General features: G+C 39.9%; 1 protein-coding gene across 1 annotated transcript; it reads left to right on the top strand.

Annotated features, from left to right (window-relative positions):
* On the top strand, positions 1-25,402 carry LOC135073119 (protein patched). Its single transcript, XM_063967163.1, has 16 exons — positions 1-426; positions 8,808-9,000; positions 16,718-16,863; positions 17,557-17,768; positions 17,872-18,079; positions 19,266-19,535; positions 19,701-19,841; positions 19,943-20,072; positions 20,199-20,446; positions 20,543-20,731; positions 20,849-20,989; positions 21,103-21,984; positions 22,068-22,250; positions 22,532-22,774; positions 22,980-23,309; positions 23,433-25,402. Exons 1-16 carry the CDS (start codon positions 274-276, stop codon positions 23,748-23,750), a joined length of 3,987 nt encoding a protein of 1,328 aa, XP_063823233.1. The 5' UTR covers positions 1-273; the 3' UTR covers positions 23,751-25,402.
* Positions 25,403-25,650: the final 248 nt, after the last annotated feature.

The raw sequence follows: 25,650 nt of genomic DNA, 5'->3' as shown, positions 1-25,650 counted from the left end.
TGGCGGCTCAACAAACATCCAGTCTACGCATTCAGTACTCGAATCAGTGTTGCTCAAGTCGCGCCAGTGTCGACACGCGAACACGGTGTATTGATTTTTTAGCGAAACTCGGTATCGTTCCGTGTTTCGAACGGTTCAGTGATAGATAGAAGTGAAGGATCCGAGTGTACAAGTGTGTGGTTATGTGGCGGCGAGTGATATGACAGCGTGCGCCGCCAGACGGACCCCGGCCGTCTTCATGAGGATACTGGTGACAAGCCTGGCCCCGAGATCATGGTGGCTCCCGATTCCGAGGCTCCTTCGAATCCTCGGATAGCGGGTGCCGCGCGCGAGAGCCCCTCCGCCGCCGAGGCGCGCCACAGCACCGACCTGTACATCCGCACCAGCTGGGTAGACGCCGCGCTAGCGCTTTCTGAACTCGAAAAGGTGCAGTGCTCCCTCAATCAGCAATACTTACAGTGTCAAGTTCCGATTGTCATATTGCACGTGTGATTGTTTTTCTGCGAATGTCAGTCGCATCGGCCGAGGAACGCGGCAGCGTGGAACAGTGGCGCTGACTAGCGGTAATTGTGCGTACTATCAAGGCCGCGCGTATTTCATAATTAAAGGCCATCATAACATAGCACACAAAATAACAAGACATTGATAACAAACCGATGTTAGTGCAAAAAATTATAGAGTCTCTGGCTGGTAACAGTCCAACAGTTGAACCCTTTAACTTCTTCTGATGAGTTAGTAAACTTCATGGTATGATCATGTTTACTATCATCATCATGTCATGTCTATGATCATGGCTATAAGTACAGATTTAGCATTAATGTCTTCAGCAAGAAATAATGCTGTTTGTAAAGATAGTGCTGCGTTATTTGAACAGCTGGCATTTTTATGACTTGTAATATCTCAGTCAGTACTGTCTGAAAACAAGTCATGTCATTCGCTAATATTTTATCAAAATACATTCTAATTACTACTGATACAACTATAGTATGTCATCTTAACGAACTATCAAACATGTGAAAGTCAACAAGTTAGCTGAAATCCAAACATCTCAGATGAACTTTCCAGAATAATCTTCTACTTGGCCCAAAAATCCTTGACCTTCAGTAAGTTTAGTTGAATGTAAGCTTACATAATACCAGTAAATGGATGTAATTATAGAAAGCTTTGAAATTGTCGAGCCGAGAGTCTACTATAGCTACCTGCCTGTAAGGACGGGTTCGTTCGGGGAAGGTAGCGCTTTCCTAGAATCCCGCACGCAAGCCCGGCGGTGGTCCTCGCCAGACCCATTTGCAAAATCTTCATAAAATCTCTCACTAACATTCAATAAGTAACAACTTTTAAGTCATCACGAATATTAGGGTCACTGTCGCAGTTTCAACTCCAAAAGGGAGCTGTGGTAATGAATTTGTGGATAGGTATTACAAAAACATAAATAGTTGCTATAAATAACGGAAAATGACTAGGCTCTTTTAAAAAGCACAATAAAAAGAGCTGCAAGGTTGATAATGTTAATGTAGACATGGTACGTTATTTACGTGTAATGTTGGAACTGTCGGTTGTATGCAAGATGAAGCAATTAAGTCGCAGCGGGCCGGGCGCGGCGCACGCGTCGGCGCGGCGCGATAGAGACATCAGCCTGCGCGCGCCGCTCTATTACACCGAGAGAAACTCGTGTGGGCCGTAATGTTATGTGCAATTTAGATTATAGGGCCATATTTTTTTATAAATTACCATCCATTGTTTATGTGTGATTTATTATTGTTTACATTGGTAAACAAAAAATGGAGATCAGTTTGCGGAATTCCAGATAGAGAAATTAGATCTGTAGTTGTAAAATCTTGTATGGCTGCAAAATAATCAGTTAGTTACAAAAATACCAAAATGGCAAAATATTTGTTTTAAATTAAACCATCTGAAGTAAAATTTATTCAAATATTTAAATTACATAACTTCTTAGCTCCAACAACAAATAAAAGAATACTATTCTACAAAGTTTTATGTCTGGCAGGACCGCACAGGGCTCGCCTCGTGGAATTGAGACATCTTGTGGTTTCCGATCGTGCATCTCGTTCTATCTCACCAGAGAACAGATTCTTTCCCTTTCTCCCGGTTTTACTTTACATCTCTTTCGCACCCGTTTTTCCCATCTATAGTTTGTCTTCGTCCAAACATTGAGTAGGTATGCCGGCGGTCGGCAGCTGCGATGGAAACCTATAAATGATTGTACACCCACGATTTTCAAAGGTGCAGCTTTTATTTTGAATCTTGGTTATTTTCAGATTGACCACTGAATTAGAATTAGACAGCGGAAAACGGTAGATTGACTTATTGCTGGGAGAATTCTTCCAACCGCAAATTCTGATTGAGGCAAGAAGTGATCAGGGGTAGAATATCGGTGCTTGATTGAGTGTGCCATTGGTTAACCGCAGAGCCGATGGCAGCACTTCTGGTTTCAAATTACGAGTGTAACGTTTAGCCGCCGGGACCAGCTCAGTGAGCGTAACACGTGGCTCACACACATCATTACACATTCAGTATTTTCCCCATCAGTGCCCTTGCTGCCGTCCCAGTGGCCTACAACAGCTGGTCTGCTACAGTCGAGAGACCATCAGACAACATGATTGTTGCAGTTGCAAACACACTCTTATTACAACTGCATAAGATACCAGTGTTTAGCTTGATGTGCCGTTGTCTGTACATTCTCTATGTGTCGCACAGTGATTCGAGTAGAACAAGCTAGCTGGACAATATTATTTTTTTACTTTAATGGGTTTAATACACGCATTACTTACTTTTTTGTGCAATTTAAGATTAATTATGCTTGTTATTATAATTATTATAGGTAGGTTTGAAAAAAAAAAGTTTTTTTGGTAATAAAATATTTATTTCCTAAAATCAAGAGAAACAGACTAAAAAGGAAAGAAGAAACTAACTTTACAGTATAATAATAATTGGTCTTATGATGTATTAGGTGTTAAAGTATGAAATTCCCGTTTTTTATGGAGAATTTAATGAAAATCAATTTTTCGATATAAACATTTTTGCGATTTATATGGAACAAAGAATCTCAGTTTTTTTTAATTTAGTGGGTAGACTGGGACAACATTAATGACTTGCCAAGTTGCTGTGGCCAGCAGACATTTGCGCTGCAGCTTCAGCAGCCAATATCAGTTCTCAAGTACTTCTTGAGGAAATGAGGTCTAAAAGTCTTCTTCTTTTCGTCTTTTTGGTGGACTCGTCGAACTCCTTGAGTGGTCGTCCAGGTGTAGAATCTTTCGACGTGGAAGACTGAACTTTATGAACAGAAACATGTAACGCTATGGCTCCGGGAATCCACTCAGTTTTGTTTTTCATGAAGCGTTCCCTGTTTTGCCGTATTTCGTCCATTGAAATGAAATTGAAATGCGACTGATGCTATTCTTCAACTCTCTCAGCAAATTTTCGTGATCCCAATACATCACATTTTGAGAATATAAATTAAAAATCATGCTATTCTGGTCACTTTTTCAATGTTTTAATCATTAATCAAAAAACTTGATTTTTTATTAATCTGAAAAAATAAAATTGTTGTGCAAAAGTGTGCAAACTGAAACTGGTATATTTGAATACTAGAAGGTTACAGCTACAATATATATAAATTCCAGACTGGGGTCAAGTGGGGGCATACAACTTCTAGTCTTCCAAACATAAAATTTTGAGTAAAATATAAAGGTCAACATTTCGCCATACTTTTTAAAACTATGTGCATTATTATGCACCTTATTGTACAGAAAATAAAAAGTACTTACCCTTATCTTCAAAATCCATCACACAAATATTTGGTCACCATAGTAAAAAATAATGACAGGTGTTGTCGAAAGTCGAGCAAAATTAGGAATTAAAAATTACACTATCTTCATATCCTCACTTACCATGTTAATTACTCACGACTAGGTAATTAACAAAGTAAAAAATTGTGGAATCCTTAATGTCTGGGATGTTGTTTATCGTTTTTTATAAACGATAATCAGAAATTCAACAATGACTTTTGTCCAGCTAGCTTGTTCTACACGAATCACAGTGTGTCGGTCAGAGCGGCTGCCAAGAGATTTATCGCCGCCAGAACGCTAGTAACCTAGTGCATCATGATAGTTTCCATCATATGGTCGGCTAAACCGGTTCCACGGACCACCGATCTTTGTAACTTTCTCAAATATTCAATGTGACATACCGTTTGTTTGCTTCACCAATCTAAATTAGAAATGAAAAGTAGAGTATACGAAATGTTAAATTTCATTTAAAAGCCAAAAGGGTAACATTAGGGTTGAGGGTTAAATCCAAACATTGACGCAAATATTTAATATTGAAATGCAACAGGTGTGATATTTGTTCCATGTGATTATTTTGGGTATCTCTGACGTAGGTATCCGGTTGAAAATTCAAACAATATTTAATTAGTTACATCAACAAGTTGATTAACTTTCTCGCTGTACGCACCATTCCCTCTTCAATGTCTGCGTTTTAATCGTAATTTTCAAAACATAGGTACTGGTAAAATATGTATTATTTAAAATGACAGTCAGACAGGTGTCTTCCTTTTCGTTCATTTCTATTGTCAAACATACGAGTAGTTCAAAGTTTAAAGGTCAAAGAACAATAGACTGATAAAAATATTACTTGTCCCGGTCGCCACAGCAGATGGCTCAAAAGGAAGTGTTAAATATGATTAACCTTTTATTTTAGAATACTTATTGATCCTATGATCTACTAGCTAGCTTTGCCCCGGTGAAATTCAGCATCTAAAAGAAAATCGAATGTCATTGAGAAATAATGTAGTAGCTTTTTACCGGTAAAAGTACAAATTCAGTAGTTCCAAAGATTACTTTTTTAAACAAACTTTTTTACTGTGATTTATTATTGTGATTTTAATAGCTGTTAAAAAGATTCATACCATTAAATAAATAAAATTGTGTATTTAGAGAAAGGCTTTGTTACTAGAACATCATGTTCTTAACCATGAAACCAACTAAGTAAGGTAGTAAAAGGCGTCATGTCATCAAAAAATATTCATAGCTACAACTACATACTATTACACAAACCAATGCTGCAATGTAGAGTTTTGGCAACTCAAAAGCACTTTATTTATTTTCACAAATAAGACCCAATTTCAATAATGTCATAAGTTTGGTGTACCTACTTACTGGTTACAACATATTTTTTTAATAAAACATAATTGTTAAAGTTAAGTACTAATGCAATAAAATCTCAGATTCTACTAATAACACTATACTAACACACACAGCATAGCCGGCTTATTGGAAATCTGTTAATTTAGTTATTTAGAAGACATGTGGCGAGCTCGTAAAGTTACATAAAGAACAAAGTGTCAGTGACATTCAACTGGCGGCGAACAAAACGTGATGCTCCTCAGAATGGCTGCTCTTATTTGCATACAGTTTGTGATATCGATAAAACGTGTACTAAATGGAGTCACCTGTTCCCACTTAAGTACCGTGAAATAAGCGATTCGAGGTATTTATTGACATGCTGACCCTGTTTAGCATGTTCCTCTGTTTTATCGGAATAATTACAACCTCAATAACAAAAACACTTAAAACTCAGTGTTGCTGAACCAATTACAGATATGAGAAACGTAGCTATTTGTGGATATTATTTAAATATCACGTGCATTGACTTAGTTTCATCGTTCGAGTGAGCAAAACTAATATTTATGGAAATTTATTTCTGCCGAGAGCTTAGTGGTTCTATGGGATGCGTCGTGCATTCTGATGTTATAATAGAGGTAACACCCACGTCCTATTATATGCAGATATTGTGACACCGGCTTAGCCCGTGGTGGCGGGAGTCGGCGGATGTCAGAGATCACACTTCGCATGCTCTCCTACGCATGCACTTGATCCTAAGGTGGAACAATTGAACATTTATGAGTCAATGATTGATCGATAAGCAATTCAATTCATCCTTCGACTAAATTACTCCACTCAATTTGAGCACACAGGATTGTTTTTGGAATGAATGAAGGGATCTACAGTTCCTAAAGTTCCTATACTGCCTATAGTAGAACTTAGGGATGTAGGATGATCCGATCTTTGCGTTTAAACATAGCAATTTTGGATTAGTAGAAAGACAGCATTGATTTGTTCTGAAAAAAGTTTCACAAAAGTCCTTATGAACAGCACGATGCCATGAAGTCGCGGATAATCATATATGAATAACTTGAACTTCTTTGTTGAAGTGCAGCTTAGTGTGGACATGACTTGATTAAATGACATAGGTATTATGCAACAGCGAATGAAGAATGCTTATCACGTCGTATATGACACGTCCCAGTGAGGCTACTTGAAGGGTGATATGCATAAAGGATCACGATCCATTTGTTTATTCAGGATGTAAGGGTTTCAAATAGAGATACTTAGTAACACAATTATAACTTCCGCGTTAATTGACATTCATCAGTCTAAATATATTACTATATTAAGCTAACAATTTCAATGACCTCTGATAAGAAACGAAATCAGTCTGTGAATGTTGTAAGTTATGATTAATCGTCCGACTTCTGTTAATTAACTATTGGGTGTCATCCGATTGTTTAATATTTTACTCCAAAAGGATACTCTAAGTTTGAATAACAATACTTTTTACTTTGTACGGTACCTACCCAAGTATGCAGGCGTTTGGTTCGTATAGTGGGGTGTTTCTCAACAGGCTGTAGTAGCAATGAGAACGTGCTCGTAGTGCCCTAATCTCTTATCTGCAGGAAGCGCACTCGCCGGCGCCGCGGCGCAGCGCGGATTATAACAACTAATCCAGTTCTTGCGTCAACAACAGTAGCCTGCACTAGGGAGTTTTGCGCACACTCGGCTTAGTTGCCTTCGTGTTGCATAAGTGCACCATTTGGTATCTAAACGGAGAATCCTCTGTACGGTAGTGGTGCAGCGTGATGCGTTGCGTACGGTACACGTGGGCTGCGCGGGCGCTGGGGGGCGCGGGCGGCGCGGTCGCATTCCGGCCGTGACGTCACGCCCACCCAAAGCGCCCGACATTCACCTCGCCGCTCGCCCGCCGATGCCGAACCGTTCCACTGCTCTCGCTGTATCTGCCATTATTCTTGCTACGACTATTTATTTACGCTCAGGAGCTAAACATCACCGATTCGGCGGGAAACGACCGATGGTTCAGCGAACCTGCTCCTCGCACAATAGCGCGGTTCAGTACACCGATTGAAAATAAACGCCTTGGAATTCGCTCAGGTCGCTAACGATGTTTTAATTGCAGTTATAAAGCTTCGCATTTCGTTCTCGCGAGCTGCGAGTAACGCAGTAGCGGTTAAAGCTGAGCCGTTCCCAAGGTTCGTCCAAACCGTGAAAGTTATTCCTTATAAAAACCAGATCTAGTCAATATTGATGGTGCGCAATTTGTTGAAATTAATTGACTCGTCAGACGGGAACATCATTGAGAAAAACAATTTAACACGGTCGTAAAAATACAGAGACCGCCCGCACTTCGCTCACATCGGGAGAAATGCGGCGGAAATAAGGGTACGAGTATCTTAAGGCTGGATCGCGTAATCGTTGCGTTCAACACGAGACGTCGATTGAGTTATTATTATGCAATTAGTGGGCGCTTGACGAGATTCGAACTGTGCCCGGGCGGCTCATCCCGGCCGCGACGGCGCCAGCGCAGCCGCGCCTGTCTCTCACCGCCGTACGTCATTAATCACAATCAACTGAGAAATTATTTCGACGTTTCAAAAACTTTGATATTATTATGATCTCCCGTCAAAGTGCTCGTCGCAGTTCGGGATCGAGGGTTAAAAGAGCAAAAGGTCTGCGTGACGCAGCATGTTGAGCAGCTACTGGTTGTAAAATAAAACGACCTCTGCAATTCATGTACAAGGAGAGTTAAGATGACATGTCCATTTTTAACAGTAGCTGTGGAATTCGGATGACGTTAACTTACATCACGAAGACAAATGTTATTAGAACGTAATCAAGCTACCATTGATCAGAAATTCACTTCCTGGTTAACTTTTACTGCAAAATCGACTAGGACATCCTAAAAACCCAGTCCAAAAACACTATATTAAGGATGTTATGAATCACTGAAGCTTGTCATGTTTAAACTCGACTCCATTAATAAATAGTTCCATCCTTCTTAGCAATATTAACATTTTAGTCAATCCAAAGACAGACATCCACAATTTCAACCCACATTTCATTTTGCTTTATGTCATCATCATCATTAACAACGGCTGGTGGTCTCATAAAGGTAACTCCCAAATCATTGCAATCATCTTTATCAGTTAAATTTTTGGCTGCTAAACATAACGTGTTTGCTGATAAACGTATTAATGCGAAATGACTTCCACCTTCTACTTATGCTTGCTTTATTCTGGCAAACTGAATCCTTTAACTGGAATATGTAACAATTGAGACCGATTGAATTTCTTAATCACTTCGCTACGCCTCTAAGTTAGGAATAAAATAATGATATACTAATGTCGAACTCCGAATTTTACATTGCCTCTAGGTGTAGGTTCTTCTTCCATGTTGCATAAACTGATATTAAACTCGACACTGAATTTTACATGGTCTCCAGGCATAGTTCTTCTTTTCTGTTCCCGGTCTGCCCCGGGTGCCAAGCATCAGGGGTGACAATGGTGTGATTTGTACCCACTGACGCCCAAAAATCCTGGGGGGCACCAGACCATTCTGGGGTGCCTTAGCCACCCGCTATATGTAGGGTGCCAAGTTGCCAACCCATGCTACGCCGCCACTGTCCATTCCTAATGTAGCAAATGTCCACAGGGCAACATCGAAGGCGGGCGAACGTCGCTGTGGATCCGGGCCTGGCTGCAGGAACAGCTGTTCATCCTCGGCTGCTTCCTGCAAGGGGACGCTGGGAAGGTCTTGTTCGTCGCCATCCTCGTGCTCTCGACCTTCTGCGTCGGGCTCAAGTCCGCGCAGATACATTCGAGGGTCGACCAACTCTGGGTACAGGGTAAGTTGTGTTGATGCTTCAACATTTAAAGTTAAGGACTTTGCAAAAGCGATTGTTTTCAAAATGGTCAGATATTTAGAGTTAAGACTATAGGAAGCCTGATATTCTTATTGAATTTATGACTTTTAAGCTTCATATAACTGTGATTTAGTCATTATTGGCCGTTCTTCATGTAACTGGGATGTCCAAATACGTATTCGGATTCGGTGTAAATTAAAATAAAATTAAAATAATTATGTGTTACTTCCTTTCATCTTTCATTAATTACTTAGGTAGGTACCTACTCACTACATAAATATTATGCGTTGAATGTGCAATAAAGGAAGTGCATTTGTTTTGTTATTCTGGTCGACACATGCATTGCGACTGAATGCGAGATTTGAAAACAATTAAACGAAATTAAAGGCTAGTATCGTACCGGACGCAGCGGCAAGATCTTCGATTGTCGAATTAAAATTCATCGTATTAAAATGAAGTTTATCGTTTAAGGGCGCGACAGCCGCGGCGCGCTTGTAGTCCGCGCCGCAGTCGGGACACGTCGCCGCGCGGAAGTCGCTGCGCCCGCGCCGGCGCATTTGTATTCTACGGGACGTATTGTGCCACGACCACGACGTCTATATCTTGATGCACTTTGTAACTTTTTTGTATCACGAAAGAATATCAGCTTTCCACTTCCCGTTAATGTTGTTGGGTTTTGTAGTTTTTCTGACTCTATCTAAGCTTTCTTTACCTTTTTACTTAGGTGGAAAAAGTAGCGACAGCTTTTTTTAAAATTTTTAGTCATCGCATAAATGTTGCTTAGTCATTAAAAGATAAGTCCATGGTAAAAAAACCTTTTACGAATATAAAACTAATATATAAATAAATATCGAATATAAAAATAAAGATATTTATCGAATACATAAGGGGTCATCCATAAAGTACGTCACACGTAAAGAGGGGGGGAGGGGGTTGACAAAGTGTGACATGGTGTGACAAGGGGTGGGAGGGGTCCTAAGTTTCGTGACATCACATTTCAATTGTTTCAAATATTTGATATAATGTTGATTTCATAAAAAAAAGTGCTTAACTTAAATGGAAATAAAATTAATTTCGGAACTGCTGTTAATTTAACAATTTTTCGATGTGAAATTGCAAAACATGTGACGTCACACTAGGGAGGGGGGGGGGTCTCAGAAATGTGACCACCTGTGACAAGGACGGAGGGGGGGTCAAAAAATCATGAAATTCGTGTGACGTACTTTATGGATGGCTCCTAAGTATAATATAACTATTAATTCTTTACAGCCATCAAAAACAGCCACTCTCCATTCTCATAAATTCCATGTTATATTAGATTTTAATACGAATTCTATTCTTATTGACTGAATTTATTGATTTTATTGATAGTTATCAGTATTCTGTTTAATTTGCGTGTTTTTATGGTAGCACAGGAATGTATTTGAAGTCAACAAATTAGATTCAAAATATTTCTATGTGCCACAACCGCCAACCTACGCAGAGTTGACAGTCGTAAAAATAGTTTAGCGCATACATTTTCAACTATTTATAGAAGTTATATGGATTTAACAGGTGACTTTGTAAACTTTTATTACATTTTTCACATATTTTGTCGATTTACCTGACAAGCCGACATGAAAGAACATCTCTAACTTATACGCATTTAAGTGCAAATGTATTGACCACTAACGTTCGTACACTCCATAAAATAAATGAGTGTTTCTCAAATATTTAATTTTACAACTTGTTTGTCCACTAATACTCGTTTTACTATCCCCGATTCCCTTGGCATTGAATACGAGGAAATGACCTTAAAGGCCGAGTCACAAAAGGGTGAAATAAAAGAACAGACCTCCATCAAAGTTGGGTGGTCCTCAGATTAGTTTTATGATTATTTGGGATTGGCGGACGAAGAGAATTATCCTTAAAATTGTGTATTTAATTATTGTTTTTATGGTGGACTTAGATTTTGATGTGAACGGAAGCTCGGGGGTATTAGGGATATCCGTTGTTGACTGTGCAACATCCCCCTAATAATTTTAGCGTTAGAGTAGGTACGCCAAAGTGATTTTTGCGTAGTAATATTTTAGCGTAAAATATTACAGAAGTTACTTTATTAGGTACATAAAATACTTAACCACTGGAGGAGCATACTTTTACTTTCAAATTATGTTAAGTAAAACATCAAATCCTTATGCGTAAGAAGGTCAAAGTTCGAAAAAGTTTCTACGAGACTAACGCTAGCTCATGGGAATACACGCGGTTACTCAATAAGCTCACGGCATGATGTTTTCTGTATTTATTTAAATCGGCCTCTGGAATGCGTGACTTTATGATATTGAATCATTATGTAAGCATTTTAAAATCTCAATCATGACATTGATACCACTCATAAGATTCAAAACTAGATAATTGTAAGACAAGTGTGAATAAATCCGCAATATACAATAAGTAACTCAAAAATATCTAGATATCTATACATGTTAATTAATTCATAGTGCGTACACGGATTTACACAAAAAAAAAAACGTTGAAACACTGTCAGTAGTACAGCTGTACTTATCTTTATAAAGATTTCACGTTACCTCTTTCTTTCATGGAGGAAGTGGGCGATTTTATTAAAGCACCTGTCGCTTCGGCTGCCGCTCTCGGAGTGCAAGTTTTTTCAATCGATTTCTTATCGTGTATATGTAACAAAAATTACCTACCCAACCCACCCACTCAGAAGTACGAGGAAATCAAAACACCAAAACAACCCAGACCTTTCATTCTATAAAAAGGAGAACAACATGATTCCTCATTCATTTATAAATGAACACATCACTGTCCAGTTTTATTAAGAGCTCACTCTATAGCTACTGTCCAAATAACACAAATATTCGAAGCGAACGGCCTCACAAAACCTTATCGCAGAACAAAGCCGGCTGTTAAACAATGCCGAAGATCCTGGAGTCGCCTAACAACTTAATTAGGTGGCCCGCGGCCGCCCGTAAATATCCCCACGTGAAATTACGACCAATAAAACTAAAAAAATGTATAACATTTCTATTGACTAACAAAAAACGAGGGATCTGATTGTGCGCCCGCTTTTGTGAGGAGACGTCGTGCTGCGCTCCGTTCCGTTCCACACTTGCCTTTTATTATTCGAACGTCGATTCCAAAGCTCCATGCCGTAGCCAAGTTCAAAACAAAGTAGAAAATATTCAAGAAAATTTAACACAAAAAAATCACTACGTAAAAGATAAAGCCCAAGATATGCATGCACTTTCGACGTACAAAAGATATCGACGAATCAGTAGAAAGGAGTTTACAATTAAACTTCTACACACGGGCTGATTAAACGTCTACACGCATTTGCTTAGATAAAAATCTATGCATGTCAAATTCCTGAATAAAAGACCTCCCAAAGGTAGGTTAATTACATGGAGTTTCATGTAATTTGTAATCAAACATCGAGCCTACCTGCGATGTATCATCGGCCAGTGCGTACCGCACGCAGCTTCGAGTTCTGTGCGAGCTTCTTTCTAAATGCGACTAGTTTTTGTGCCCGAAAACCGGTCACCAGAGCAATGGATTTGCTAACCGTGACCCTAATGTTAATACGGGTTGTTTATTTTCTGTTTCTTGAACGTTACCCAGGAAGGACATGTGACGCAAAACATTATTAAGATTTATGTCCGCAATGTCTGCTATAGATCATTGGCTTTATCTCGTGTTATGAGAGACTTGTAGGTACTTTTTACTTGAATAGTGGGGTGTTCGCACAAGATTCGACCGCGTCAGTCGCAAAGGACGCGGTTTGTTTATTTCGCCATCCATCTGTTGTCTACGCTCTGGCTAATTTGCATAGAGGGCCAAGCGGGGGTGCGCGGGGCGCGGCGCGGACCACACCGGCGCGGCGCGCGCGCGGGTGGCCACAACCACATGCGCCCGCGCACGTACTGCCTCGCTCCCCGCGCACCTATCCGCGGACGTCATTCATTGCAATCGTCCGCGTTGATCGCCCGCTACCACATCGAGTAGAAATGTTGTCATTATCGTCCTGCACGCACAGAGAATGCAATAAAATGCCCGAGATTCGCATTGACCGCTTCAAAGTTCACAGATTTAGATACCATTGTCACTAACGAGTGCAGTGCGTCAACTGTAAACATAACTTATATTTTAGTAGCAGGGAGATGAAAGGCGCCGCACGTCAGTGACATAAGAGACCGATAACCGCGATGAGCGTGAAAGCTCGGCGCGCAGACGCCGCGATAACCCCGCGCGACCTTGCGATGTTTCCGCGCTTTCCAGCAGACCCTCAGCACTCGCGTTTTACGGGCGTATTTAGGAGCGTGCGCATACATTCGTTATGTGAAACGTGTCGTAAACTTAAACCGTTTCTAAGTTTTTTCTCCAAACAACTAATCCCTCGAAACGATTCATAGCGTCAACAATCCGATACTTAAATCCATCTCCACGATACCAACGAGTGGTGGAGTAGCGTTCGCGTCGTAAATCGCGCCCACGGCGCTAGTAGGTGTTAAAATAGAGGCGCCCTGTGCGGCCCACCGACTCCGATTCCATTCCACTTGCTTTATGATAATCCCTAATATCCGGCACGAGGCGTGTTCTATGTTTAGGTTGGAGGAGATCAGCCCTTAAATTTATCTCATTAACGGATGGCTCATATTACCAAACCCTTCACCAGATACGACATTTAGGACCAAAATAAATAATAGTATGGTTCTGGATCCTATTCCGAATTGAAACTTAGAACATTATGTGACTCTACCTTTCATGCTGATCGCTTAACAAGCAAGTCAAATGCTTGTTAGGCTGCATAAGCTCATTAAGTGACTTCAACAAATAATGAAGTGATATTTAAATGTTAAAATCACAATATAAATTTATTAAGATACAAAAACTCTTGACAAGGCTCTATACTTTTTGTCGGAATCTTTTTTGTAATTTGTAACGCTTATTAAGCTCATTTACATACAAAGTGTTCTGCGAAAAGGCGATGATGACATTAATATTATTACAATCTCGGGACAAAAAATTGGCTTGTGGTCTGACAGGTGGTAGTATGGGCTGAACCTTATTGGCATGTCGCTCAACCTGTGCCCTCGGCGAACAATGCATTCGGCACCTTAGGCACAAATTAAGTGTCGCGGTTAACTACAATATACCTACTTGTGGATATACTTACAACTAGATAGGCAGTTTTAAAATTGCTCCAAGTAAATGTGACTTGCTCATATTTTCATAAAACACAAAACTTTCATGGCTTGAAACCTCATTTGACTCTACATCGCCTTACGCTGACTTGTTGTTGTAAAGGAAGTGTAGCGCTTTCCAAGAAAACTATTTCAGTTTACGGCGGTGACTAACATAATCCTATAGAGATATGAATAGTCATTTTCATGGCACGATTCATCAATACGTTTTCTATTTTACCGTTGCTATTACGCTTCATCATGTAATCTACAGTAAAACGTCGGAATGTGTGAGGTTATGGCAATTATTATTTATTGTCTGATCTGTGTTTTCAAATCTATAATTATGATTTTCCGTGTCTAATAAACAAATTGCTTTGAGTGGTTTGAAATTTACACTCGTATACACACCAATTGAAACTTTCGAACTTTAGTGGTTTTATTCCTGTTCATCCGCAAAGGAAGTGCATTTTGTAAGTCAATCTGAGATTCTAACGAATACCTACCTACTTATAAAGTTGTTTCCTAATAAAAATAAATGAACATCGACGGGGCCTTGGTAGGGTCGCTGACAGGCCAAATTTTTTCTGACACTTCACAAACCAAACCAAATTTAGTGCAAAAAAATTGGACAAACCGGCCCAAATAAATTAGCTGGAGGGGTGTTAATTGGAACGAATTCCCGCGTCGTACTGATAACGAACACGACTCCTCGCAGCCGACGCAAATGGCTGAAGGGACCTTTTTAAATTCCTCATCACTATTGAATTGACTTCGTGATGAGTACACATTGAATTAATATTTTAAGGTTCTGTGTCAAATGAGCAAAAACTTCAATAATTTGAGATTATAAGTTTATTTTTCTTGTTTGAAATGAATGTAGAGCGACAGCACATAGGGCTATGCATTTTTATGTTTTGCTCTTATTACAAAGGTAGATACTGCCGTCATCTGTATGATAATCAATGTCATCATAATCAAGAAGAAAAAAATCTTCGACATCTAACTAGAATGAATCAATATTCACTACTGCGTTGAGAAAAATCGAATTTGGATGACATAAACGGTGACTTTCGTAACTAATGAAAATCAAACAACAATATTCATTTTTAATTAAAGCCGAACACATGGCGCCGTAGTCTGACAGGGAGGGTGGGAGGGAGACGGGATGGGTTGTCACAACTTCGCGATAAATCACTGGTAGATGTGTTAACTGCCACTCCGCTCCGGCTAACGTGTCGACACTCTCCAATAAACCATAGGTGCTGATGGGGTGCGACAGCTAAAATTAAACGCAGTTTTTATACCACCACATTCCTGACGTGGAGTCGTATTCTTAGATTGAATTATGCTGCGCTTGATTGCTTTCAACGGAAAGCTCGCTACATAAGTCAGCTTTCAAAACGATAAAATTAAATAAGTTTCTTGGAAACATGAACTAAATCGCCCGCTAAACAAATGTATTTTTCTTTTAATCGAAACCGTGCGAATGGCATTATAAACGCCTGTCTTTATTATCTTTATACATGAACCTAATTAAGTAAGAGCGTCAATATCGTTTAATGTATTTAATTGACTGCCTCAAGGTGACATGATGAACGTTATTGTCATGTTCTACTTCAGGCAACGACGTACGGAACCCACACAGAGAAAGCAGGTGCATTATCAGCGGAGCCCAGCGTAATTAATGAAGACAGAACGCCGGTGCCAGTACGAGGCAGTATTTAAAACGCTAAAAGCTTCGGAACATCCATCAATTCAATATCACATTAAAAACTTGTCCTTGCTTCTACCTTTATAACATGTTTTTACCAAAACAGTTATTTTATTTCATAGGTGTTTTTTGTATTTAAACCATTTGGGTACAGTAGATACTTCTTATTAAAAATATCATCGTTGATTTGTGCATTACCTGTTCCTCCAATTAATTTATATGATTTTTTTACGGGAAAATGTGTCATAATCCATTCTATTTTAGAATTGGTTTCCAAAGATTGTAAGAAATTTGAAATCGTCTTTCTTAAACGTTTAGTTTACGTTGCCCTGTTTTTTTTTTAATTTTAGCACATACTGCTCCTTGTCTATTCGGTTTTTTGGTGGCCAATTAGATACCTACCTATGTATGGTACTGAACTTTTTCTTGGTCAGGAACTTTAATGACATAATTTACGAAACAGTTACTGTATATTTATTCTTATTAAAAACGAATCAGGGTAATTACAAAATAATCAGTAATATTTATTTTGTATTCAAAAGCCAAAAATAATTAATGTCAACACAATTAAATTGCGATTAAGGTATAAAATCACAGTATTAATGAATGCGAACAGGTGACTTGCCTGAAAGAAAACCAAATAATGGCTATGCGTATCGATTAACAGTTAATTACAGGCAAAAACGAAAACTGCTTAATTTCGGTTAGCAATTTACATAAATGTTTATTGGAAATGATAGTGTTGTTTTTTTATATCAGCGCTACGTTCTTTTTATAAAAGTATTAAACATCTTTGTTGCAGAGGGTGGGAGATTAGAAGCAGAACTAAAGTACACCGCGAAGGCACTGGGCGAAGCGGACTTCTCAACACACCAGCTCATCATACAGACCGCTAAGGACCCGGACGCATCGCTGCTGCACCCGGGAGCTTTGCTGGATCACCTAAAGGTACCTACACTTACAAGTTATTGAATCTATACAAATATTATAAATGCGAAAGTAACTCTGTCTGTCTGTCTGTCTCTCTTTCACGCCTAAATCACTGAACCGATTTTGATGAAATTTGGCATAGAGATAGTTTGAGTCCCGGGAAAGGACATAGGATAGTTTTTATCCCGGTTTTTGAAAGAGGGACGCGCGCGCGCGGAAAGCTAATATCTTATAATAGATAGGTCACTAGAACAGTAGACTAGGATATTTTCTTTAAGTTTGTATCAAGTTTTAGACTCGAATTAGAATACAAGCCCAGCTAAAACTAGCATAGTTGAACCTCATCCGTTTGATTTTGACGAAAACCTAAACATTATATTCTACGATCTATTCTAGTAGTAGTAATATTGTATCTATTGTAGAATCTACATAGAAATTTGATTTCTTGGCATTCACTATGAAAGTTACAATTTGATGCAATCATGCTATTGGAAGGTAGAGCCCTCGCGGCATCGCACAATCTAGATAGCGCAGTCCAATTTCAGAGTATGCGCTTAGATTTCATTGATTTTAGTGTAACCGACCGAATCTGACCCATTAGTTTCTAAACATAGTAAGATAACAAAATCATGAATGTGCCCTGTACAACGTGATACCATCCAAAAAAGATATGAATCGCAATTCAACGGTTTTTTCGTCGTTTCTACGCAGGTAGTCCACGCAGCGACCCGAGTGACAGTGCATATGTACGACCTGGAGTGGCGGCTGAAAGATCTCTGCTACAGCCCCAGCATACCAGACTTCGAAGCGGAACACATCGAGAACATCTTCGACAACATCGTACCTTGTGCCATCACCACCCCGCTTGACTGCTTTTGGGAAGGATCCAAGCTACTTGGACCTGATAATCCTATCTACGTACCGTAAGTACTACTTCATGTAACAATTGAAATCCTGGATAGATTGATGGGATCTCTGGTCTTTTTAAAGGGCTCAGGATTGTAAAAGATATATTTTATTTTGCAGTATTCTAAAGAATAAGCTACAATGGACGCAGTTAAACCCACAAGATGTGTTAGAAGAAGTAAAGTCATTGAAGATCCAGTTCCCATGGAGAACGATGGAGGCTTACATGAAGAGAGCGGGCATCACATACGCTTACATGAAAAAGCCGTGTCTGGACCCCACCGACCCTCAATGTCCAGAGACGGCACCCAACAAAAAATCAGGCCATGTAAGTTATCTAATTTATATTATATTTGAATAATATCGCACTCCGGTAACCATACCTACTATGTATTCACTTATTATCGCTCTAATTCTCGACGGAACCGCTTGTAAAGTTTTTAGATCATTAGGTCAAAATACCGTCTTTTGTGTCCAAGCGAGAGTGAGCCATGTTTGAAATCATTTGTTACGGTTGCGTGAGACCCACATTAGGGACCATTACGACAACTCCCGTCCTTTTATGAAGACTTCAATTTACGACAGTTTTACTGGCACATAAATAAAGCGTGTTGGATCACGACAAATAAAATAACTTTATCAAGCGAACGCATAAACTTTAAATACTTTCCATAATAATAAAATATTTTTGGAAACGGTAATAAGGCAGGATGAAAGCGGTCGCCGCCGGGCAGATGGCGCGGCTACCTGCGCGGCGGGCCCGAGAAAGTTACACAACTAACTATCCGACCACGTGTGATTACATCGTCTCCGTGCGACTCTGTTTCGCAAGGAAATATTTACTCATTAGTCGGAACTCATGTTACTCGGAATTAGTTATTACTGAAACAGAACGAGCAGTCACGAATTAGTACCGCAAAAGAACGGTGTATTTTGTTTTCAAATTACCTTGGACAAAACAGCGCATTGGAAGCGCACTCGGTCGGAGATCGTTTTTGTTAGCACGAGTTGGGTCGGTGCCGCCACCCACGTTCGGCGAAGGGCCGCGGCGCAGATCTGGCGCGCATTGTCCCTTGCGCCCGCGCAGCGGACCGCGCCGCATTATGCGGGCGCATTGTACACGCTTCAATGGGCCTCGTTTGCCGCTGCTATCGCCCGTCACAATGACACTATTATATCAATAATGCTCACTACTCGTTACAAGAAAAGTTTCGAGGAAACATCGTAAATTTTGTATTTCGTTTGCTTTGTCCCCTAAATAATATTGTCAAGAGCAGGTGACGTTATGTCAAACTGGGTTCTTGGAACCCGATTAAAATGTCTTGCGACATGCACCTGATTCTTTCACTGATGTGAATTTACGACTGATAAAATATTCGGTTGGATCGTAAAATCAACCTACCTGCGATGAAATTTCGTAGCATGTAATTAAAGTATTTTTAGAAAGACGTAGCCTTCGTAGCATGTAATTAAATTATTTTTAGAAAGATACTTATTCCTCTTTCCCAAATCAGATTCCAGATGTAGCAGCCGAGTTGTCCCACGGGTGCTACGGTTTCGCGGCCGCGTACATGCACTGGCCCGAGCAGCTGATCGTCGGCGGCGCGACGCGCAACTCCACGTCGGCCTTGCGCAGCGCCAAGGCCCTGCAGACGGTGGTGCAGCTGATGGGCGAGCGAGAGATGTACGAGTACTGGTCCGACCACTATAAAGTGCACCATGTGGGCTGGAATCAGGAGAAGGCGGCGGCTGTGCTCGACGCGTGGCAGAGGAAGTTTGCAATTGTAAGTATAATGTTTAGTTCAATGTTTCAAATAAAAAAATGTTTTTGTAGTAAAGCTTTATGAATTTTAAGTCTCCAATCATTGATTCATCGGCAAAATACATTTCATGTATTTATTTTCTCAAACCAATAATTATGTCACTAAATAAATCCCTTTTGTCCACAGGAGGTCCGCAAAATGACCACATCAGAAGCGGTGTCATCTTCATACAGCTTCTATCCCTTTTCAACTTCGACACTCAACGACATCCTTGGCAAATTCTCAGAACTGTCCCTCAAGAACATTATTTTGGGCTACATGTTTATGGTGAGCAATTTTTGTTTAACTTTGGTTTGTCTTTTGTTTTACGTTCTGTTGATTTTCTTTTGTTTTATTTTTCTTTAGCTTATTTTTTGTTGATATTTCAGTTGATTTATGTCGCCGTGACTCTGATGCAATGGAAAGACCCCGTTCGCTCACAAACCGGTGTTGGTATAGCCGGTGTCCTACTCCTCTCTATTACGGTAGCTGCCGGCCTAGGTTTTTGTGCTTTATTAGGTGATTATTTATTTTTTGTTTCATAATTTGTTTTTGTTTTTATTATTCACTTATACAGTTATTTTAATGTTTTTTTTTCTTACTCTTCTCTGATTTCCATGGTATACATGAAATGTTTTCTTCCAGGTATTCCATTCAACGCGTCCAGTACCCAAATCGTGCCGTTCCTAGCCCTCGGTCTAGGAGTGCAAGACATGTTCCTGCTCACACACGCTTACGTGGAGCAATCTGGAGACGTGCCCAGAGAAGAGCGTACTGGGCTGGTGCTGAAGAAGAGTGGACTTAGCGTCCTGCTGGCTTCCCTCTGCAATGTCATGGTGTTCCTGGCCGCAGCCCTCTTGCCTATTCCAGCGTTGAGGGTATTCTGCCTACAGGTCAGTAACTACTTAAGTAATCATTGTTTGTGTAAAAGATAATGATTGTCAAAATGTATAAAAAGAAAATTAAAAATGATGTGTTTTTGTTTTCAGGCTGCAATTCTTCTACTCTTCAATGTAGGATCAATGCTACTAGTGTTCCCCGCCATCATCTCTTTGGACCTTCGACGGAGATCTGCCGCAAGAGCTGATCTACTTTGCTGTCTTCTCCCCGAAAGCCCGCTGCCTGTCAAACAGAAGAAGATCAATGAACGATCGAGATCACGGCCTGAAAAAACCAAGGTATGATTAAATTATAATCCATATCGGTGTGATCAAATAAAAGTTCTTTAAAATAAAACAAATATAGGTACTTGCATCCTATTTAAACTTGACTAAAAATAAGCTAAACATTTACAGACCAATTGGAAGGATACCACGAGACAACCGTTAGATCCAGATGAAGGCGGCAAAACTGAGAAAACCTGCTGCCTGAGTTTATCACTGACTAAATGGGCGAAAAATCACTATGCACCTTTCATCATGAGGCCAGCAGTAAAGGTATATTCCCATCCTATTCATTGCACTTAATATAGTGGTATGTAATTTGTAACTTGCGAGTCCTCAAGAGTTATTCAATTTCATTATAATAACATATTCTTTTGTATTTTCAGGTTACATCAATGTTAGCGCTGATCGTATTAATTTTGGCTAGTGTGTGGGGAGCAACTAAAGTAAAAGATGGTCTGGATCTTACCGATATAGTGCCAGAAAATACAGACGAGCACGAATTCCTCTCACGGCAAGAAAAGTATTTTGGATTTTACAGCATGTACGCCGTTACACAAGGAGATTTTGAATATCCCACGAATCAAAAGCTGTTATATGAATACCACGACCAATTTGTTAGAATACCGAACATAATAAAGAACGACAATGGTGGTTTGACGAAATTTTGGCTTAGCCTATTTCGAGACTGGCTTCTGGACCTACAAGCTGCCTACGACAAGGAAGTTGAAAGTGGATGCATCACCAAGGAATGCTGGTGCAAAAACGCAAGTGATGAGGGTATATTGGGTTACAAACTCATGGTGCAGACGGGTCACGTGGATAATCCTATCGACAAGACACTAGTCACTCTAGACACCAAGAACGGTCACAGGCTAGTCGATAAAGACGGTATTATAAATCCGAAGGCGTTTTACAATTATCTATCAGCGTGGGCGAGTAACGATGCTCTGGCATATGGAGCGTCACAAGGAAACTTAAAACCTCAGCCTAAGACGTGGATACATTCACCTTCTGACACAGATTTGAAGATACCGAAATCGTCGCCTTTGATTTACGCACAGCTCCCGTTCTATTTATCTGGTCTCAGCGATACGGAGAGTATAAAGCAGCTGATAATGTCAGTCCGCGAGCTGTGTTTGAGATTTGAAGCGAAAGGATTGTCTAATTTCCCGTCTGGTATTCCGTTCCTGTTTTGGGAGCAGTATTTGTACTTAAGAACTTCGCTGCTCCTAGCCCTGGCTTGTGCGTTAGCTGCTGTATTTGTGGTAAGTGAAAGTCATCAAATAGTACTTAATTATTTTATTACTTTGAAGATGTTCATGGTTTTAATGGTAAATCGTTTTTTCAGGCTGTAATGGTTTTACTTCTAAATGCGTGGGCAGCATTACTAGTGACTCTGGCGTTAGCGACCTTAGTGCTACAACTACTGGGGACGATGGCGTTGTTGGATGTCAAGCTTTCTGCAGTACCAGCGGTCTTACTAGTTTTGGCCATCGGGCGAGGCGTGCATTTCACCGTACATCTGTGTTTGGTAAGTTCTTGTGTTTTTTTTTACGCGCATATTCGAGTAATGGTGAATGAGTAGTATGTATAGAGTTTGATGACTGATCAGATGTCATTTCTTTACCAACTGATGTTAACAACTTTAACTTCTCAGAAAACATATTAGTATGTTTCCAAATAGATACTGGATGCTTATAGTATTATATTCTTGTAAAACGTAATAAATTATGGCTAGTTTCTAATCCAATTAGAAAGCTCACCTGTCTGCGTTTCACGTCCAACCCATTCTCAACCAGCATTTTTCTGCAGGCATTCGTAACCTCCATTGGCTGTCGACGGCGGCGCGTGGCGCTGGCACTAGAAGCAGTCTTAGCCCCAGTGGCCCACGGCGCGCTGGCTGCAGCACTAGCGGCCGGCATGTTAGCCACCAGCGAGTTTGGCTTCGTGGCGCGGCTGTTCCTGCGGCTACTCCTAGCTTTGGTGCTTCTAGGGCTTGTGGACGGCCTCCTGTTCTTCCCCATAGTGCTGTCGCTGCTAGGGCCTGCGGCTGAGGTTTGTAATTTCAATCATCAATCATTTCTGTAAATAAAAACAACACCCTCAACAAAAGTAGAGTCATTTATCTTTTGCAAAAAGGGCTTTAACAATTTATTCAGTAACTTTTCTGCGACATACAAACTCTGAAACGTAATGAAACTGAATTTACCGCCAAAGATTCAGAAGAAAAACTGTACTTAATAAGGCTATATTATTTCAGGTTCGACCTCTAGAGCATCCAGAGCGTTTGTCCACTCCCTCGCCAAAATGCTCACCAGTGCAACCTCGGAAGTCCAGTTCGAACAATACCAGCAGCGACAAATCCCGCGCCAAGTCCTCCGCGGCGCGGCCTAGCGCACCTTCCCTCACCACCATCACTGAAGAACCTCCAAGTTGGCACAGCTCTGCTTCCTCAGTGCAGTCGTCAATGCAGTCCATCATGGTCCAACCAGAGGTGGTCGTGGAGACGACCACGTACAATGGCAGCGATTCTGCCTCGGGACGGTCAACGCCAACGTCCAAACCGCATTCTGGTGCTATCACTACGAAGGTAATTTTCAAAATCAATCACTATTTCTTTGAGCTTTCAAGCCTGCAATGTCTTAGCCAAACTGCGAACAAATACACAAAAAATATAGACTCACTTACCTACTAATATTTCTCTTCTTTTTAGGTGACGGCAACAGCAAACATCAAAGTGGAAGTGGTAACTCCTGGCGACAGAAAATCACGAAGAACATACCACTACTACGACCGCCGACGCGACCGCGACGACGACCGTGAGGACCGCGATCGCGAGCGGGACCGCTACCGCGACCGCGAGAGGGAGCGAGACCGCGAGAGGGAGCGAGACCGCGAGAGCATGCGGGACAGAGAGAGATCGCGAGATCGAGACCGCAGGGACCGGTATCGAGACGACAGAGACCACCGCGCCTCCCCAAGGGAGAACGGCAGGGACTCTGGCCACGAGAGTGACTCCTCTAGACATTGAAGCTCAGACTGTTGTGTCAGGTGAATCTTGCGTCGTGTTAACACGTTAAATACTGTATTGTATAGTTAGTTGAGGAATAGCATATCATCGTATGCTCGGATGAAGTGACATCTTTACTTATAGTAGAATGTCAATAGTTGAGGGCGTGAATCATGTCATGTTTTTGTTCGCAACACAGCTCATGTTCAACGCCTTAAGACAGTATTACGATGGTTATTTTAAGCTAAGTTTTTATTAAACAACGAATATAGTGGAGGCTACATTTATTCGGTGCGAAGTGCTAGTATCCGATTCACAGCATATGCTTTATTGTATACAGAGTGGTACTGAAATCATTCCAATGAGGGTCGCACTAGTACTTCTTCAGGGTTGTTTCTAACCAGTAACAAACAATAAAGATCATCCATTTGTCTCAAACGAGTAATATTATTTTGTAGCTGTACAATATTGTACACTTTTGTAATCATGTTTGCATGAATGTGATGTTTTAGATTGTATTTACTGGTGGGAAACACTCCTCTGCATTCACAAGCGTGAAAAGAGTGGAAAATGTTGTGCATTCTAATTGTAAAGACCAAATATCATTTTAAGGACGTCATAATGTATTTTGTTTCGCGTGTTCCTATATAAAGACATTTCCATTGTCGTCACGTGCTACTCTTTGTTACAATTAACTTCCCCTAAGACTGTGGTCATATAATTTTATTAATTTATCATATTATTTATTTATATTATGTATAATTTTATTGTTCTGTCACCAGAAAGATCTGTGGAAAATCTCAGATTTATTGTACAAATTAATTAGGTCTAATATTAGTGTAGGTACCTATTTATGAGATTATTTAGTGTTCTAAATATACCTTATCTGTATTTTTGTGATCTTTAGGTAAACATTTAAGACTGCATTTAACGATCAAAACACAGTATTCTGTGGTTAAGTATCACCGGAGCAATGCGGCATTTAGGATCAATACGAACTGACAGATATACTGACCTCAGTAGAAAAACAAATTAATAAATAGAGTTGTGACGTTTTGTGCAAAGTACTTATTAGATTGTATTAATTTATGCGTACCTATGTAAGTTAACGATATTCTGTAAATATAGAAATAACTATCTGTAACAGTAACGTAGGCGCTGCGCCCGCGCCGCGGCGGGTGAATACTTTTGTATCGTTTATTTTTATACAAATTTAACTGACATATTGTCGAAAAACTATAGATGGTAACCCAAACGAAGTGTTTTATCAGTATGTATCGTTTTAAAATGTTAAACTAAGATTATACCGACAATGCTTTCCTTCAAATTTTATACAATTTATTTATTTTAATCTGTTTTTGGACAAATATTGCTCAAAAATATTTGAAGCTCAAACACATTTTAAACTCAATAAACTTTTATTCTCTCATTATAGATTTTCCCATTTCCCATCTAATCTGTCTTTAACGCTGTTTTATTACCAAATCTTGTACAATGTTTGTTTTCATATTAGTCTATTGTTATTTTTACGATGTACGTTGTGGAAGTTTCAACACTCTTGAGAAATTATTGCCTACTAATTTCTCTGCAGCATTTATTAAAAAAATGCCATGTGAATCAAAATAAAATGTCAACTATATTGAGAAAATAAATGAAACACCGTGTAATGTAAACGTTTTTGTTTTATTTAATTTGAAGTGCTCCGTTTCACTTTGAGCTACCCGCGCGTATATTTCAAAGACTCGCGCAACCGCTCGCGGAGCTTTTAATAACTGCAACTTATTATAAGCAGCAAAGCTCTTAATTTTTTTTTCATAAAAAACAGAATCGGCTCAGTAAACAGGGACAAAGCAAAGTATGCGATATAATTAAAAATAAACGAATTTTATTTCCGGTTTCTTATAAGTAATTATGAGAAGTT

Source organism: Ostrinia nubilalis, chromosome 1 (genome assembly GCF_963855985.1).
Source record: "Ostrinia nubilalis chromosome 1, ilOstNubi1.1, whole genome shotgun sequence".
NCBI classification, from domain to species: Eukaryota; Metazoa; Arthropoda; class Insecta; order Lepidoptera; family Crambidae; genus Ostrinia; species Ostrinia nubilalis.
The sequence above is the reverse complement of the archived record's forward strand: the minus strand, read 5'-3'. Positions and strand labels throughout refer to the sequence as shown.

Excerpts from the sequence above, each read along its gene's own strand:
- LOC135073119 (XM_063967163.1), top strand. The coding sequence starts at position 274 with ATGGTGGCTCCCGATTCCGAGGCTCCTTCGAATCCTCGGATAGCGGGT. Across the intron at positions 19,842-19,942 it reads TTTTGGGCTACATGTTTATG|TTGATTTATGTCGCCGTGAC; the intron begins GTGAGCAATTTT and ends TTGATATTTCAG. Across the intron at positions 20,073-20,198 it reads AGGTTTTTGTGCTTTATTAG|GTATTCCATTCAACGCGTCC; the intron begins GTGATTATTTAT and ends GTTTTCTTCCAG.